This window comes from Urocampus carinirostris, chromosome 12, assembly GCF_059441175.1.
Source record: "Urocampus carinirostris isolate Australia breed hairy pipefish chromosome 12, RoL_Ucar_1.0, whole genome shotgun sequence".
In the NCBI taxonomy this organism is placed as follows: Eukaryota; Metazoa; Chordata; class Actinopteri; order Syngnathiformes; family Syngnathidae; genus Urocampus; species Urocampus carinirostris.
The window spans coordinates 35181249-35199012 of record NC_142360.1 but is presented as its reverse complement, the minus strand read 5'-3'; the positions used below and the strand labels follow the sequence as shown (position 1 = coordinate 35199012).

Sequence of the window (17764 nt, the reverse complement as noted above, 5' to 3'; positions counted from 1 at the left end):
ACGTAAAGACCCTGAAATGGCTCCTATTAAGAGACACGCTTACAACGCAGAGTTTAAACTCAAGGCGATCAGTCACGCAGTAGAACACGGAAATAGAGCAGCAGCAAGAGAGTTTAACATTAATGAATCGATGTTGCGGAAGTGGAAGAAGCATGAGGATGAGCTGTTTACGTTTTACATTTTACAGTTATTATGGTATTGCTTTATTGTTATTGTTTTTGCACATTACGAGTGTCACTATATTGCGATTGCACTAACGTTTAATTTACCATAACAGTATCAGACGGTTTTTTGCGTGTTGACTAAATGGAGGAAAAGTAAAATGTTATGCTTGCTGTTGTTCAAAGATGTTAAAGATGGGTCACGAAAATGCTTTACCTCAGAGAAAATGATAAAACAACTGTTTGTTCATTTTGGGAGTGAATGGAGTTGTGGAAAGCTTGTTTGTTATCTATTAATAAAGTTTGACTGACCTATCTGACTGTTTTGTTGACATTCCCTTTAGCGCGGCACCATCTAATGGTTGCATAACGTAACTACATCCTCTACTATAGCCAAGTCAAGTCACATTTATTTATATGGCCCTTAATCACAAAAATGTCTCAAAGGACTGCACAGTATTACAATTACAAAATTGCACAATGACCTGATCTTAAACCAGCATGCACTTATAGCGCCTTATAATGCGGTGCGCCTTATGTATGGAAAAAGTTTTAAACTATATCATTCATTGAAGGTGCGCCTTATAACACGGTGCGCCTTATAGTGCGGAAAGTACGGTAGTAATTTTGAGCCCTGATTTTTGTGCGCTGGCTAGATTTTCTTGTGCGCGCGCAGTTTAGAGGGAACACTGCTTACAAGTCGCCTGTAAATATTGTTATGCGACACTAAAGCGAGCACTTAGTCTCTTTCAAAGTCTGGCTTGTTTCGTTTGATAGGCAGACGCATTCATCTGTAGCAGATATTAATTTTGGGGGTTCATTTTGGGGTTTTTCTTTGAAAGTCTGAACGTATGAATACGCCGGGTTGAGATCTACTTTGTTGCAGAATAAATATTTTGTGGGATTTGAAGCGGCAGCTCTTCGGCTTTGTGTCTCCAAATCACACTATTGATTTTTTTCGGCGAGCGAAAGAAGAAAAAAGCTCTCTCGACTCTCAGCGTGTGAGATTTTTTTTTTTATTCCCTTGAAGTTTAATACACTAATACACTGGCGCTGGTTTTTTTTTTTTTTTCTCGTTTCTTGAAAATAGTACAACGATTCATTTGGCTTTTTTTGGACGTGGTTATGTTTTAGTACGTGGTTCAAATGTCGCCGCGTCGTTTCGTTCAACACAATGCTTTATTTTGACGTCCGTCCTGCTTTTTTTTTGTCCTGTTTTTATCGATATTGAGTAAAACTCTACTGGGCGCCAGCTAGCCATTCGAGTTCATTGGACTAGTCTGTTGGATTGGCTTCTCTTTTATTTTGAAAGGGATCTTCCCTACCAGTCTTTTGGGTTTTTTTCTGGATTGTGGACATTCAGGATTGGCTTTTGTATTAGTCTGAAAATGTTCTTCCTGTTGTTTACTTTAAAAGGATTAGCTCCTCTTTTATTGTGAAACCTTATTTCCTGTCGGTTATTTATATTTAGATTTTCCAATGTGGACAAGCAAGATTAGTTTGAGTTTTATTTTGAAACTTGTTTTCCCCTTAAATTTATATACATGTATATATATATATATATATATATATATATATATATATATATATATATATGATATTTGTATATTTTGTAATGCAGGATTAGCTCCTCTTTTATTTTGAGACTTTTCTTCCTTTCAGTCATTGGGCAACCAGTTCAGGGTGTCCCCTGCCCACTGCCCGATGATTGCTGGGATGGGCTCCAGCACCCCCGCGACCCTACTGAGGATAAGCGGTGCAGCTGATGAGATATATAGATATATATATATATATATATATATATATTTATATATATTTTTTTTTTTATGCAAGATGGCTCCATTTTCATTTCGTAACATTTCTACCTGTCAGTCTTTTTTATTTCTCGATGCAGGATTATTCTGAAATGTTTTTCTCAATTGTGGACGTGAATGATTGGCTCCTCTTCTATTTTGACATTTTACTTCCTGTCAGTCATATTCTTGATTGTGAACATGGAAACATTGGAGCGTCTTTTATTTTGAAACTTCTCTTCCTGTCAGTTATTTTGACTTTTATTTTGTATTTTTATTTCTATTTCTCGATCTTAGGCTGAGTCCCATTCTTCGCACTTTCACTCGCTATGTGCCCTAGTCACTCGGTTTGCGCGTTCACGTGAAAATGGGGTGTGTCCCGATACTCTCAAGTCCGAGGCAGAAGTGACCTCAAACCATCTCGTAACCACTTCAAGACCGAGGGGGCTCCCTACCTCACTTGGCGGCGAAGTGACTACCCAGAAGTCTTTGCGAATTCTCAATATCAACAAACATGCCCGGAAAGGAACCGCACAAATGTAAGTAGTTTTCCACAACCACGCATGTATTTGCAACAAAATGTATTGAGATATCTTAGTTAGACGTAAATGCAATAGAAAATCGTATTTTCGCGTTAAAACATGAACATTGCAAAATCGCTACTTTACGAAGTGCACAAATCTACCAAGGGAGCTGCCAAAAAATAATCTTCACGCTACAAACTCTAAAGTAGGATAACTGTGCAGAAAATCACGGTTCAGCCCATCCCTGTTTGTATCTTAAACGAGTCGTGCTTTTACATTATTATCTACATGGCCAGTCGCTAAAGGAGCATAGTCAGAATAACGTTCTGGACATACGCGCTTGTTTACTGCACACAATTTCGGGTGTCGTGTTTTATTTACAATATGATTATTTCATGTGAGATCAGAATGCATTAGTTTTCATCATGCATTATGAGTAATGTTTCCGAATTTCACGTGGAAATACAGTTGAAACAAATTACTATCACACAGTCCACTGCCTTCTCTGTAAACACATATTAAGTAAACTAATTACCTTCTCAAAATGTTGTCCAAATGTGGAGTCAATTCTAAAGCATATGTGATGCTGGCCAATAGAAGGCTCTTACAGCCATAAGAATAACATGTCAATTTTGTGTATCTATTCACTATCAAATAATTATCCAGAACACATCCTATAATTTCTCACATCAACTTGTTGAGCATCCTATACACAGTTGTTTTTGTGCAATACACAAGCATTAAGTAATTCTTGTTTTTTCCACCCAACCTAAAGGCCAATGTAGAACGTCCCGTGGAAGAGCTGGCCACCATCACAGCTACCACGCCATCCACACCGACGGGCACGTCGTTGGCATCTTCTAATCCGGCGCCAAACCCCAAATCACCCAGAAAAAAAAGGAAGCACGATACACTCCTTGACTTTTTGAAAGCGGAGTCTGCCGGAGTGAGGAAAATGCTCGAGGAAACTGTGGCCAAAACTGAGCGGTTCCCGTCCTTTTTGGGAAGCTCGTGGACAAATTTCCAGAACAGTGACATCCCTGCAATGTTTCCCTTTGTTTTATAAAAGGAAAATATTTTATTTTATTAAGAACTCAATGAAGTTCCAGTTTGTGTTTTCCAGCTTTATGGAAGTATTGGTATATTTTTGTTACAATTTGTGACATATTATTTATTTACTATTATGTATTTCGGCCCAATGTGATTTTGTTTTTCTGAAAGTAAACTATTATTTAAACTGGAGTGATTTGTAGTTGTTTTCTGTCCAACAGTCACATAGTTCACACACAGTATCTCACATCATTACGAAATAAACCACCAAGGTGTTACTCAAAATAAAGATGTTTATTGAATAGTAATGCAGAAAAGCACGGAATGCAAATGTGGGTCTGACTTCCAAAGCCTAAAACATGGCTTTTGGGCAATTTATTCCATATTAACTGTGGACAATTCTGTGTATTGTGGACCTGGGAACCCTGAAGACCCGTGACACCACACGGTAGGACAGACCGTGGGCCAGCCAGTATAGGCCCTCCAGCCATGGCCCTGTTCCCTCTTTTGCAGCTCCTGCAGGGCCCACATGACCTTCTTGCTCAACCTTAAGTCCTGAATGAGTTTTGACTTCACATCGAACCATAAGCACAGGATGGGAACATTCCTGTCCAACCTGTCCACGCTTATGGGACAGCCACTCTGGAACACAATAGATAACAAACAATTTAGACATAAATGTGGGCATAGATGATGTAAGCATCATGAAAAAATGTTGAAATGAGCTTTTTTATATCCAATGACAACTCTTTTGAATTAAATTCCTTATGAACTAAGGTTTTTGGGTCGTACAGGGAAGTTTGGTGACGATATTATGTCAGCTTAAGGGTCAGGTGGACTGTTCTTGTTTGTTTACTTTTCATCATGTCACACACTAAAGACCCCTACTATATGTCATAAAATGGCATTAAGATACTAATAAGTAGATTGCCATTTATGTCTACACAAACATAAGGTATTATGTGAACGTGCATTGTATGCTAACTTTTACTGTATTTGACCGAACGGGTCATTTTTTTTAATGAGTGTACGTACCTTGTAAAGATGAATCAGCACTACATAGCGCCGAAGCTGTCTTCAGTATAGCACATTTCTCCTCCGTTGATTGGAGACACGGAAAAGATGATGAGCTTTCAGGCAATCGGTAATAACACAGCTGTAGCGGGCATTTTTAACGTTGCACGAACTCTCCAACTGACACACCACAGGTTGAGACTCGAGTTGTTTACATGTGACGTAGACCAATACGTCACTGAGGTCTACAGCCAATTAATATTACCGCCATCTCCTGGACAGGGGTGGAACCTTGCAAGTCTTGTCCAAACCATCTCCACTTTGCACTCCACCGGCGGAGGGCACTCCTCTATCGAGGGACCTCACTGGAGGGTCCTCAGGGCCGAGTGAGAGAAATGGGATTGGGCCTTAGACTTGCAAGATGTGCTCCTATTTTACTTTGAAGCATTTCTTTACTTCACTCATATTTTTCTTCTCCATTGTGGACATGCAGGATTGTCCGCGCTTTTATTTTGAAACTCTTTTTTTCTTTTAGTCATTCATAAATACATTTCATTTTCTGTGTTTCAGCTGAATCTGATCTTCCTGGTCATCACCATGTACAAGATGATCAAACACTCCACCACTCTCAAACCGGACTCCAGTCGCCTGGAAAATATCAAGTAAGTTTAGTTTTCTTCTTCTTTTTTTATTTCTAGTTGTGTGCAAATTGTCAAAAAAACCTGTTTCTTTAATATCTTATTTTGAAGCATTATTTTACAGTCATAAATTTTAAATTCTAATATAGTAATCACCTTTCATTTTCAAGTGATTCCATTTAAGGATTGTTACTCATAATTGTCTGAGAAAAGGAGAATATTGTGATCTTCTGTTAAAATTTCTGAATAAAAAAAACAATAAATTTTTTTAAATCAATTTAAAAATTACACATGTGATAAAATAAACCATAATATAAGCTGAGAGAAGAACAGATTGGTTCCACTTTTATTTTAAAACAGTTCTTGCTCTCAGTCATATATATTTTCCTTTTATTGGTGCAAGATTGGCTCCCCTTTTATTCTGATTTTTTTTTAACTTCCTGTCAGTCATTTATATATATATATATCAGGGGTGTCAAACTCATTTTAACTCGGGGGCCACACGATAGAACTGTCTGGGGCCGGACTAGTAGATTAAAGAGAAAAAAAAAGAGATATGAATAAACAAGAGAAAGAGGGAGGGAAAAGGAGAGAGGGCAGGACAAAGAAAGGAAAAGAGAGAGAGGGAGAGAGCGTGAGAAACAAAAGATAAAAAGTCGTGAGAGAGGGAGAAAAGAAAAGAAGAGGAAGAAAGAAATCCAAAGAGAAATAGAAAGGCAGAGGGAGAGAAAAGAGAAAAGAAAGCTGCGACGGGTATGAAGAGAGAGAGAGAAAAGAGAGAAATTGAAGTTGGAGCAAAAGAGGTTAAAAGACACAGAGAGAGAAAGAAACAAAGAGCAACAGAGGTAGAGAATAAGAGAGACACAGAAAGTGAAAGAGACACAGTGGGAGAAAAGGGGTGGAAAAAAAAAGAAAGAGAGAGAGAGAGAGAGAGAAAAATAAATACAAGTACAGTGTCTTTGTTCGAGGCACCTGGCTTTGGCAACATCAAGTTGACATATTTCAACCTGCAGCTTGTTTTTTTCTTGCGCTTCTCTGAGTGTTGTCTCGCGGGCCGGATTCAATCCCTTATCGGGCCTGATCTGGCCCGCGGGCCGCCTGTTTGACACCTGTGATCTATATATTTCTCACAATGCATGATTTGCTCCTCTTCTATTCGGAAACATTCCCTCCTGTCAGCCATTTATTTATTATTTTTTTTCAACGCAGGATTGGCTCACCTATTATTTTCAAAATTATTCAGTATTTTATAAATCTTGTTTTTTTGATTGTAAATGTGAAGGATTTGCTCCTCTATTAGTCCGAAACCTTTTTACCTGTCAGTTTTTTTCATGATCACATATGAAACACAAAAATGATATCTATTTTTTAACAACAAAATAGATCAATAAAATTGGAAATAAGATTTGTTTAAAAAAAAATACACACATTGGTGTAATCAATATAGCAAATACAGAAAGGATGCTGTACTAATCTATGGTCTACAGGACTGTCAGAAAAAAAGGAAAACAAAATATCATCCATTATGGATTCATGACAAATCGATTAAACTATTTATTCCTGCAGTCCAAAGTATTAAAATGAGATAATTTAGTAAATGTATTCACTGCACAACTGCTATTTAAGGTCAACAAAAACATAGTTCCGGAAAACATCCATAAATGATTCATTCGGAAAGAGGGAAATTATAATTTAAGGGGCTGTTATAAATTCATAATCCCAAAGGTGAGAACCACCAGGAAAAGTATGTGTGTGTCTGTGTGTGGAGTCAAACTTTGGAACAATTTACAAGACCAGATCAAACGGTGTCCAACTATTCATTTGTTCGAATTTAAATACAAAAAAATATTCCTGGTGGAATACAGAGATGAAGAAATTCGGGTATACAAGAGATTGGGAATAGTGCGTCTAAAACTATGATTAACTTTGTGCTATTGTTGCTGTTGTTGTATAATAACTGTTATTATTAATATTTTCACAATTTTTGTATATAATTGGTGTGTTTAAGAGGGAAGGTGAAGGGGTAGGGAATATAAGAATTTGCTTCTTACTGCCCCTTTTCAAACATATTATGTAACGTTATTTTGTTGTCGAGTTATTGTTTCTGTTCTGTTTTTATTTTGATCTTCGAATAAAGTTTTCATCCATTCATTCAAATGATCGCAAGCCTTTTATTATTTTAATACCGCTCATGTTGGCTTGCAGCCTACTTTTTCATGATATTTTAATATTTTCTGATGGAATATTTGAGTTTTTGACAGCCATATTGAATCAAAAGCTTGCAATAGTTCAGTGGATCTGTCATGAATCCAGATTATATATATATATATATATATATATATATATATATATATATATATATTAGATTACATTACAGAAGATATACAGCTTAATCTCAATATTGCATTAGTCTCAGACAGTCCTGTATTCATTTCCATATTTTGTATAATAACCACATCAACTCTTCATTTTTTTATCATGTTGACGTGTTGTGTGTGCACGTACGAGCCAACTTAACACGCCTTTGGTTTGTGTGTCCGTGCAAGCAGTAATTATCACGTTTGCGACGGATACTATAATACGGATTTGCCCGGGTAAGCTCCGACTTTGCAACAAGCGCAACGTGAGCTTTTATATCTAACGCCGCTTTTCTCTTCCTGCTCTTCACGCTAGCTACCAAGATAATAAACAGTTTATCAAGTAAGAGCGTGTCCGGTATTCTTCCACCTTTGTTTTTCTTCCTGTTTTGTTTTTTCCCCACGAGCAGCCATCTTTCGACCTATCGTTGTCCGTATTCGATATTGTTCCTTAGCTTGTCTCGTTGTCGTCGTACTGTTTTGGCCTCTTCCTCTTTCCTGGTACATACTCTGTAGTAGCAACCTTTTGACCGATCCTTGTCTGTTTTTGTCAACACTCCTGATCTTGTCGTTGTATCATTGTTGCCTCTTCAGTTCCGATCTGACCTTCCTCCTCCAACTGTTTCCTGGTTATTTCTTGGCGATAGAGAGAGAGAGAGAGAGAGAGAGAGAGAGAGAGAGAGAGAGAGAGAGAGAGAGAGAGAGAGAGAGAGAGAGAGAGAGAGAGAGAGAGAGAGAGAGAGAGAGAGAGAGAGAGAGAGAGAGAGAGAGAGAGAGAGAGAGAGAGAGAGAGAGAGAGAGAGAGAGAGAGAGAGAGAGAGAGAGAGAGAGAGAGAGAGAGAGAGAGAGAGAGAGAGAGAGAGAGAGAGAGAGAATGTCTAGATAGGTAGGTAGGTAGGTAGGTGGGTTGATAGATAGATGTCTAGGTAGATAAATAGATGTCTAGATAGATAGATAGATGTCTAGATAGATAGATGTCTAGATAGATGGATGTCTAGATAGATGGATAAATGTCTAGATAGATGTCTAGATAGATGGATAGATAGATGTCTAGATAGATAGATAGATGTCTTGATAGATAGGTAGGTAGGTAGGTAGGTAGATAGATGTCTAGATAGATGGATAGATAGATAGATGTCTAGATAGATGTCTAGATGTCCAGATAGATGTCTAGATGTCCAGATAGATAGATAGATGTCTAGATAGATGTCTAGATAGAAAGATGTCTAGATAGATAGATGTCTAGATAAATAGATAGATGTCTAGATAGATAGGTAGGTAGGTAGGTAGGTAGGTAGATAAATGTCTAGATAGATAGATAGATAGATGTCCAGATAGATAGATAGATGTCTAGATAGATGGATAGGTAGGTAGGTAGGTAGGTAGATAGATGTCTAGATAGATAGATGTCTAGATAGATGGATAGATAGATGTCTAGATAGATAGATAGATGTCTAGATAGATCGATAGATGTCCAGATAGATGTCTAGATAGATAGATAGATGTCTAGATAGATAAATAGATACTTTATTCATCCCCGTAGGGAAATTCACACTTCCAGCAGTCTCCTTTGTTGTTTATTAACAGATTAACAGGATGGCCTCGGGGTGCTTTGTTGTAGTTTAGCCACAGCGGAGTGGATGACGTCAAACGCTAGGCCAAAAGTTTGACGTCCCTGCAGCAGATGGAAATCTTTGTGCTCAGGGTTACACCCCCTCGTGTTAGCGAGTCCGTGTCCTCTCCGCTTCCCGCAGGCTTTCGTGTCTCTGTCTAACAGCGCCGAAGCCGGGTAGCCTTGGATAGCTCCGGGTAGCTACACGTTAGCGTCCGGGATGCTAGCCATGTTTCCGTAAAACACTGCAAACTCCACTCCCTGTGCGCTTTGAAGTTTTTCACCAGCGGAGCTAGTTCGCCGGTCTTATTTGGTGGAGAGTTCACATTTACCATGATTACGGATGGTACCGAAGACTTATAACGCCGGTAGCCGCTCAGCTAGCTCCGGCTCTCCATCCACGATAGGGCCCCCTCATCACGCCGGCACGAGAATTCTTCAGGGCAAGGAGTTGATTCCACGAATAAACGCATTTTTGTGCGTTAAAACCCATAACGATAGAAAAGAAAGTAATCCAAAGTGTAGTTGTCAAACGGGACGAAGAACACCGAAGATAGAACCAGACACTTAAAGGAATAAATCACAAAAAGTGCGAAATAATGTGGAGCTGCTGGAAAGGCTGCCGCTCTCAGATTTGACATTGCTCTTCACCTCGTCTCGTTGTCGTCGTACTGTAGTGGCCTCTTCACATAGCCGGTGCGATGTGGCCTTTGTCGTTAAAATCTTTCCTGGTACATGCTCAGCAGTAGCAACCTTTTGACCAATCATTGTCCGTTTTTGTGAAATCTCCCGATCTTCAGGTCCTATTTCACCTTTCTCCTTGAACTGTTTCCTGGTAGTTACTCGGCAGTAACAACCATTTGACCAATCATTGTTCGTCTTTGTGAATGCTCCCGATCTCGTATCGTCGCCGTATTTTTGTAACCGCTTCAGTTCTTATTTGGCCTTTTTCCATGAACTGTTTCCTGGTTGTTACTACTTATTTGCTCAGCAAACCTTTGTCCAATCATCTGTATTTTTTAACACTCCCGATCTCTTCTCAACTTCGTACCTTTGTCGCTTCTTCAGTTCCTATTTGTTCCTTGAACTGTTTCCTGGTGGTTACTCGGCAGCAGCAGCCTTTCGACTAACCTTTGTCCGTGTTAGTGAACACTCCCAATCTCGTTGTTGTCATCGTACCTTTGTAGCCTCTTAGATGGTAAATGGTCTGCATTTATATAGCGCTCTTCAAGTCAATGACTTCCCAAAGCGCTTTACAATGTGCTCCACATTTCCCAATAGCGACCTTGCAGCCATGTAAGGCGCTAACCTGCTTATTGGGGGTATTAGGGGTTCAGTGTCTTACCCAAGGATACTTCGACATGTAACACGGACGAGCCGGGATTCGAACTGGGATCCCTTGATCCCAAGACGAGCGCTCTTCCTCCTGAAGACCTCCCAAAGTGCTTTACAATGTGCTTCACACTTACCCATTCACACACACACTCACACACCAATAGCGACCATGCAGCCCTGCAAGGCGCCGCTCACTTGTTAGTTTTTTCTTTGTTTAATGCGCGGTCTATCGAGTCAGACTGCCAGGAAACATGACAATTTCAAGTATTTTTAAGTACTGCACACAAAAATTCAAGCATTTTCCTAACCTTGAAAACACAACATTAAAATGTAAGCATTTTCCTAGATTTAAAGCACCTGTATGAACCCTGGTATCTCCATGATTGGTTTGGGCTCAGACGTCAACTATTATCTAGTGGGCCTTATGCTTGTGCTTTTTAAATTGTGCTCAATCAACTGAATTTTGTTGTAAACTTCACAAATACACAGAAGGAACTTCATTTTTCATTTCCTAGGAAAGACTGTAAATACTTCAGGACAAGTTGTTGGATTTTAGTTTAGTAAACTTTGATAAAAGTTTTTTTTTAATTATTTGTTTAAGGGTTTAATGTAGAATTTTGGGGAAGCGATTGCGGTGTAAACCTTTGTGGCTCTCTCCATGAACTGTTTCCTGGTAGTTACTTGGCAGCAGCAACCTTTCAACCAAACGTTGTCAATATTAGTGAACCCTTCCGTTCTTGTCTCGTTGTCAAGTCAAGTCAAGTAATTTTTATTTGTATAGCCCTTAATCACAAAGAGTCTCAAATGGCTGCACAGGTTATTGCACAGACTATTATTTCAGACTATTATTACACCATCCCCTGATCTGGAAACAACATGAGGGCAAGGAAAAACTCAAAAACCTCAACATGAGGAAAATGAAGACACCTTGAGAAGGGACCTCACATGTGGTATCCCCCTTTCAGGATTAGCTTAGATTTAAACATTTCCACTGAGGTTGCAGATCGGATCTCAGGGGGAAGAGCATTCCACAGCACCGGTGCCCGGATGGAGAACGCTCTCGAACCTGCAGAACACTTCTTGGCTCTTGGGATCACCAGTAGACCGGCGCTTTCAGAACGAAGGCTTCGGACCGGAACATAGGGGGAAATCAGATCATAAAGATATGAGGGAGCAAGTCCATGTATGATTTTGTATAATACTAAGAGAACTTTGAAATCACATCTTAGGCTAACAGGGATCCAATGCAGGTTAGCCAAAATCGGCGCGATGTGATCGGACTTTTTTGTCCTAGTTAAAAGCCTCGCTGCAGCATTTTGTACCAGCTGAAGACTCTTGATTCTGGACTTCGGGAGACCGGAGAGTAGTGCATGACAGTAATCGAGACGGGAGGTAACAAACGCGTCAAATGATTGTGGTCTTGTCAGTTTTCCGTTGGCCTTTATCTTTGAACTGTTTCATGGTAGTTACTCGGCAGTAGCAACCTTTTGACCAATCACTGTCCATCTCTGTGAAGGCCCCCAAGCTTATTTTGTCGTCGTCGTACTGTTGTGGCCTCTCCACATCGCCAGTGTTATTTGGCCTTTGTCTTTGAACTCTTTCCTGGTAGCGAATGGGAAGCATCAACCTTACAACCAATCATTGTCCGTCTTTGGATTCCTCGTATCTTTGTATCCTCCTCAGTTACTATTTGACCTTTCTCCTCGAACTCTTTTTCGGTAGTTACTCGGCGGCAGCAACATTTCGACCAATTGTTGCCGGTATCTGTGAATAATCTCATCTCGTTGTTGTTGTACCTTTGTAGCCTCTCGAGTTCCCATTTGGCTTTTCTCCTTGAACTCTTCCCTATTGTTACCATTCCAACACTGACTCGTAGATGGATGCCCTACCCTTGGATTGTGCTCTTTTATTTTTATAAAAGGCGACTGGCTGTGGGAAAAGGTCAACCATGATAAGCATGTTGTTAAGTTTGTTTTAGTTGTCAGGGTGGAAATCACAAGACTGATTTATTCGTCATGATGTTGTGCAAAGTGGAGGAATTTGTTCCCTGTTTTCTCAGTGTTATCGTCCATTTTATTTTCCATACGGTCAGAATTTGTACAACCAAGGCATCAAAGACAATTATATATAGAAATGAAGAAATACACATAGTCAAGTCAAGTCACATTTATTTATATAGCCCTTAATCACAAAAATGTCTCAAAGGACTGCACAGGATTACAATTACACAATTGCACAATTACCTGATCTTAAAACAGCATGCGGGCAAGGAACAACTCAAAAACCTGAGTGTGAGGAAAAAATAGAAAAACACGGAAAATTTTACATAAAATCAAGCATTTGATAAAAAATATAATAATGAATAATAATTATAACAATAATAATGATAAATAATTTAAAAAGTTAAACGTAAACGTAAGCATTTCTCAAAAATACAAAGGAAAATAAATATAATCTAAATTTAAAGTCAAACCTTTTTTTCGGCAAGAAAAGGAAATATTGGGCTTTGTTTTCCATTTTCTAAGTGTTATCGTCCATTTTATTTTCCATACGGTCAGAATTTGTACAACGAAGGCAACAAAGACGATTATATATAGAAATAAAGAATCACACATAGAAAACTTTACGTAAAATCAAGCATTTGATAAAAATATAATGCTAAATAATAATTATAACAATAATAATGATAAATAATTAAAAGAGCTAAACGTAAACTTAAGCATTTCTCAAAAATAAAAAGGAAAATGAATATAATCTAAATTTGAAATTAAACCTTTTTTTCAGCAAGAAAAGGAAATATTAAGGTGAATTTACAATCAAGTGAAAAGAAATAAATACGGATTAATTGAAAAAAAAAGCATGTTTTAAAAAGTAATGAATAAAAAGCCCAATTTTAAAGTTTTTTTTAAACAAAAAATAATTAATCATATTTAAAATGTAAAAGCCAGTTCTAAAAGTAAACATTTTATTAAGTATAAGTCAATTATAAACTATTACAAAATCCACAAAGCTATTATCCTTAATGCTATTGTGAGAATAATAATAACAATACTAATCAACATAATACCAAAATGTGTTAATTAGACTTAGGTAGGGTTTGTATTGAGAGCCTGAATTACATTTTGACCAAGAAGTCCATTTTGGATAAAGTTTTAAGAAGAAAAAGAAAGCGGAAAAAAAAAATTCTGAAGTCATGAATGTGCAAAGGCTCAAAGAAAGAATTCACACCCAAAAAATAAATGCAACAATAAATAAACGGAGACAGAAACATTTCGAAGCTCGGAAAGCTTAAGAAAAATTCAATCGGAAAATCTCAAAAAACATTAAAAAGGGTGATTACAAAGAAGAAAAAGGGAATTGAAAAGTAGTGTAAATTAGAAATGTTTGATTTCATGAGCTTAGATTTAAAAGTAACAAAATTTTCAAAATATTAACAAAAACATAAAAGTCCATTATTGTTTTCTTCGAACTTCATTTTCTTTTTTGTGCTTTTTCAGATCATGGGTGCTAGGCGCCTTCGCCCTACTGTGTCTTTTGGGCCTGACTTGGTCCTTCGGGCTGTTTTTCGTCAACGAGGCCTCGGTAGTGATGGCCTACCTCTTCACCGTCTGCAACGCTTTCCAGGGGATGTTCATCTTTATCTTCCATTGCCTCCTTCAGAAAAAGGTACGGCACAGTAACTGTCAGTTAACGGAAAAAATATCTCCTGCAATGGTTTTTGATTCAGGTCCGCAAAGAGTACAGCAAGTGCTTCCGTCATACGTACTGTTGCGGGAGGTTGCCCACCGAGAGCTCCGCCAAAACTTCCACCGTGAGGACCAACGCTCGATATTCTTCCGCCACACAGGTCAGTCACCGCAGAAACAGTTTTTTTTTAATGAAATGAAATGAAAACTTTATTTCGAACATTAAAATAAAAACAGGACAAAAACAATGAGTCAAAAACAAAATACATGTCACATAACATATTCGAAAAGGGGTAGTCAGAAGCAGATGTTTGTTTTCCCTACCCCTTTATTTTCCCTATTAAATACATTTTACAAATACTCTTCCCCTCTTGTGTCTAATATAACAAAATCTCATGGATATACTTATTACATAGGGCAGATATCAATAATTATAATAATTACAATAATCACATATTTTATACACTAATCTTCGTAATACCCATCCCTCAACGTCATAATACCACTAGTTACCAAACATCACTGCGGCACCAATAATAACAACAATAGAAATAAAAATAATATTTATAATAACAGTTATGATATAATAATAACAACAAAGTTAACCATAGTTTTAAACGCAGTATTTCCAATCTCACTCATATCCCATTTTCTTCATCCCTGTATTTCGCCAGTAATGTTTTTTTGTATTTAAATTCGAACACATGAATAGTTGGACATTGTTTGATCTCATCTTGTTAATTATTCCAAAGTTTGACTCCACACACAGACACACACATACTTTTCCTGGTTGTTCTCACCTTTGAGATTTTGAATTTCTTTTCTCACTAATGTAATTTTTTTTCAGTCCTGCTCTATATTTCAATTTCTGACACACTTCTGTAAATGCTGTTATAATCAAATGGATTTCACAAACTAGAAATTGCTCTGGAATATAAGTCAATTTTTTCTCCATGAATCAGGATAAATACGTAAGGCGCAAACTGATGTATTGAATTAAGATCAAAGGTGCCCTATATTTCATTTTCCAGTAATGTTGTCATTTAGTATTTTTTTTTACTTTTCAGGATGAAAAAAGATAAAGAAAATATATTTTTTTAAACAACCTCAATATTACATTTAATATAAGTTAAATAAAAGAATAATAAATAAATTACTTGAATAAACAATTGAGTGAGATTTTAGATTAAAACCAACAAAAAATAAAAACATATATATATATATATATATATATATATATATATTCATATATTTATATAGATACAGTATGTATATATTTTATATATTTTTATTTTTTCATTTTATTTGTTCATTTTTTTTTCTAAATACAGATCTTGAAGCTGAAACAAAAAATCAAAAGGAGTGATATCTGCCAAGAAGAAAAATAAAATTGTAAAACCGTCCTTGAGGCTAGAAAGTCCCTGGGAAACAATTAAGAATCCGTCTTTTGGTTACCGACACTCCGATTAATCAAAATTCAATTAAGCAGCCACGCCCATGCCCTAGAAAAACGTGGCTGTAATTAGACCATAGAGGCGGGGCTAGAGATTGTGGGCGTTTTCCTGGGTCCTAAGGAGTTTTTTGGTGGCCCCTGCAGAGTCGTATCCGGAGAATGTGGAACGATACAGTCAGGAAACAATCGGAGTCCTCCTTCATCTCGGGCGATATCAACAGCACATCCACCCTCAACCAAGGTCAGTTCGACTACGAGGCGCTCTAACTCATTACCTGGAATAAATGGATGCCTGCCGCTTGGAAAGAAAAAGAAAGGGGTCTTCTGTCTTCTATCCCCGCTGTGTCTGCTGGGAATTTAAAAAAAAAACATGTCCTCAAATAGTATAATAATGATATAGTAAAAGCACACTGCAGAATCTCCAGTTATTTAAACTATGTGTATAATGGTCTGCATTTCTATAGCGCTTTCAAGTCAATGAAGACCTCCCAAAGCGCTTTACAATGAGCTTCACACTGAACCATTCACACACACACTCACACACCACCAGGGAGTCAGCCATGCAAGGCGTCTACCTGCTTATTGGGGGCATTAGGGATTCAGTGTCTTGCCCAAGGACACGTCGACATAACACCCAAAAACTCTAGACAAGCACTCAGAGCATTTTGATTGGTTGAGGACAAAAATTTGAGGCAAATAAGCCTGAACACTCAGTAACTGCGGGTAGAAGACACATTTAAAGTTGTATATTTATATTGATATGCAACACAGGCTCTGGCATTACTATTACCGTATTTTCCGCACTATAAGGCGCACCTAAAAGTCTTAATTTTTTTCAAAAGTTGACCATGCGCCTTATAATACAGTGCGCCTTATTTATGGATCAATATTAAATCGCAAAGTCTTCCAACTAACTTGCAGCCGCCGACTAGATTTTCCCCCGAACGTGGAGTAGTCCGCGGTGTATGCTGGGATTTATTTACCGGCGTTTCATTGGCTAACCAATGTTTCAATCATCATTTGAATCGATCACTATTGGCTAAAGTTATTCGGAGGTCAAGGGGAGGATCCTTTTTATCATTTACAGGCTGGCATAGGCTTGAGCTGTAAAACAAAGCCTGCAATTGGCCGAAAAAGATGTGTCAATCATCAGTTGAATCGATCACTATTGGCTAAAGTTATTCGGAGGTCAAGAGGCGGATCCTTTTTATCATTTACAGGCTGGCATTGGCTGAAGTGGCAAAACAAAGCCTGCAATTGGCCAAAAAGATGAACGCGTATAGCACGTGGTTGACGGCATACAGAAAGCATTTTTTTACTATTCTGTATTTGTAAGTATTTTATTCTCCTGGATATACTAAACTCACGGATATAAGAGGACCATGGCTGCACATTATTATTGAACACAACGACTTCGGTGAGCTACTTCGCCTATATATTTTCCCTGTATCTTGTTTCAGACTGAACTCGATGTTTCTGTGATAAGCGGTGCAGATAATGGATGGAATGGAGTGTCTATTTTTAAATTAAACTCAATTCCAATTGTTTATTGTCATATGCACAGTAAAGTTGCGAGCGAAAATAGAAACTAAGGAATGGTTGGCATCCCAAGACTTTAACCCTCCGAATGATGGAACGATGCATTTGAGTGACATCGTACGGACACCAAACCGCACGTGTTCTCGACACGTATTTGCGTCTTTGCAAGCTTTGGGAATGTTAAGGGGGTAATAAGTTTGACTGAACTATCTGACTGTTTTGTCGACGTTCCCATTGTAGCGCCTTATAATCCGGTGCGCCTTATGTATGTATAGGACCAAAAACTATTTTTTCAGGGTGCGCCCTATAACCTGGTGCGCCTTATAGTGCGGAAAATACGGTATTGTATAGATTCTATCAAAGCATCAAATCTCACACAATGGAGAATTAGTCTTTTGTCTGGAGAGTTTGTTTTGGTGGTTTTATTAAATTGTATCTTAAAATAGCTCTCTCAAAATATTATATGCATATTTTGTGTTTTATGGCTCTTTGGGTCAAAAAGGTTGCCGATCTCTGCCCTAAATGATAAAAATAAATTAAATCATTATAATTGTATTTATTTATGATGCATAACAACGGTACATTGTTTGTTTGTTTTTGAA

At 37.9% G+C, this 17764-nt stretch overlaps 1 protein-coding gene and 1 long non-coding RNA gene across 5 annotated transcripts in view; one reads left to right on the top strand and one right to left on the bottom strand.

The window, feature by feature from the left end:
• adgrl2a (adhesion G protein-coupled receptor L2a) overlaps window positions 1-17764 on the top strand; it is a 225581-nt gene that overhangs the window by 189152 nt on the left and 18665 nt on the right. For 3 of the 4 annotated variants that reach the window (XM_088349001.1, XM_088349000.1, XM_088349003.1), the window contains exons 19-24: window positions 5113-5204; window positions 7730-7774; window positions 7854-7880; window positions 13982-14150; window positions 14212-14331; window positions 15768-15864. In XM_088349001.1, coding sequence (XP_088205127.1) covers window positions 5113-5204; window positions 7730-7774; window positions 7854-7880; window positions 13982-14150; window positions 14212-14331; window positions 15768-15864 — 550 coding nt within the window. The remainder of the gene's footprint in view (window positions 1-5112; window positions 5205-7729; window positions 7775-7853; window positions 7881-13981; window positions 14151-14211; window positions 14332-15767; window positions 15865-17764) is intronic. The other variant, XM_088349002.1, reaches the window with a different exon arrangement.
• Window positions 3804-4948, bottom strand: LOC148355721 (uncharacterized). Its single transcript, XR_015852296.1, has 2 exons — window positions 4564-4948; window positions 3804-4170 (listed from the first exon to the last, which is right to left on the bottom strand). It is a non-coding gene; the product is annotated as an uncharacterized LOC148355721 (long non-coding RNA).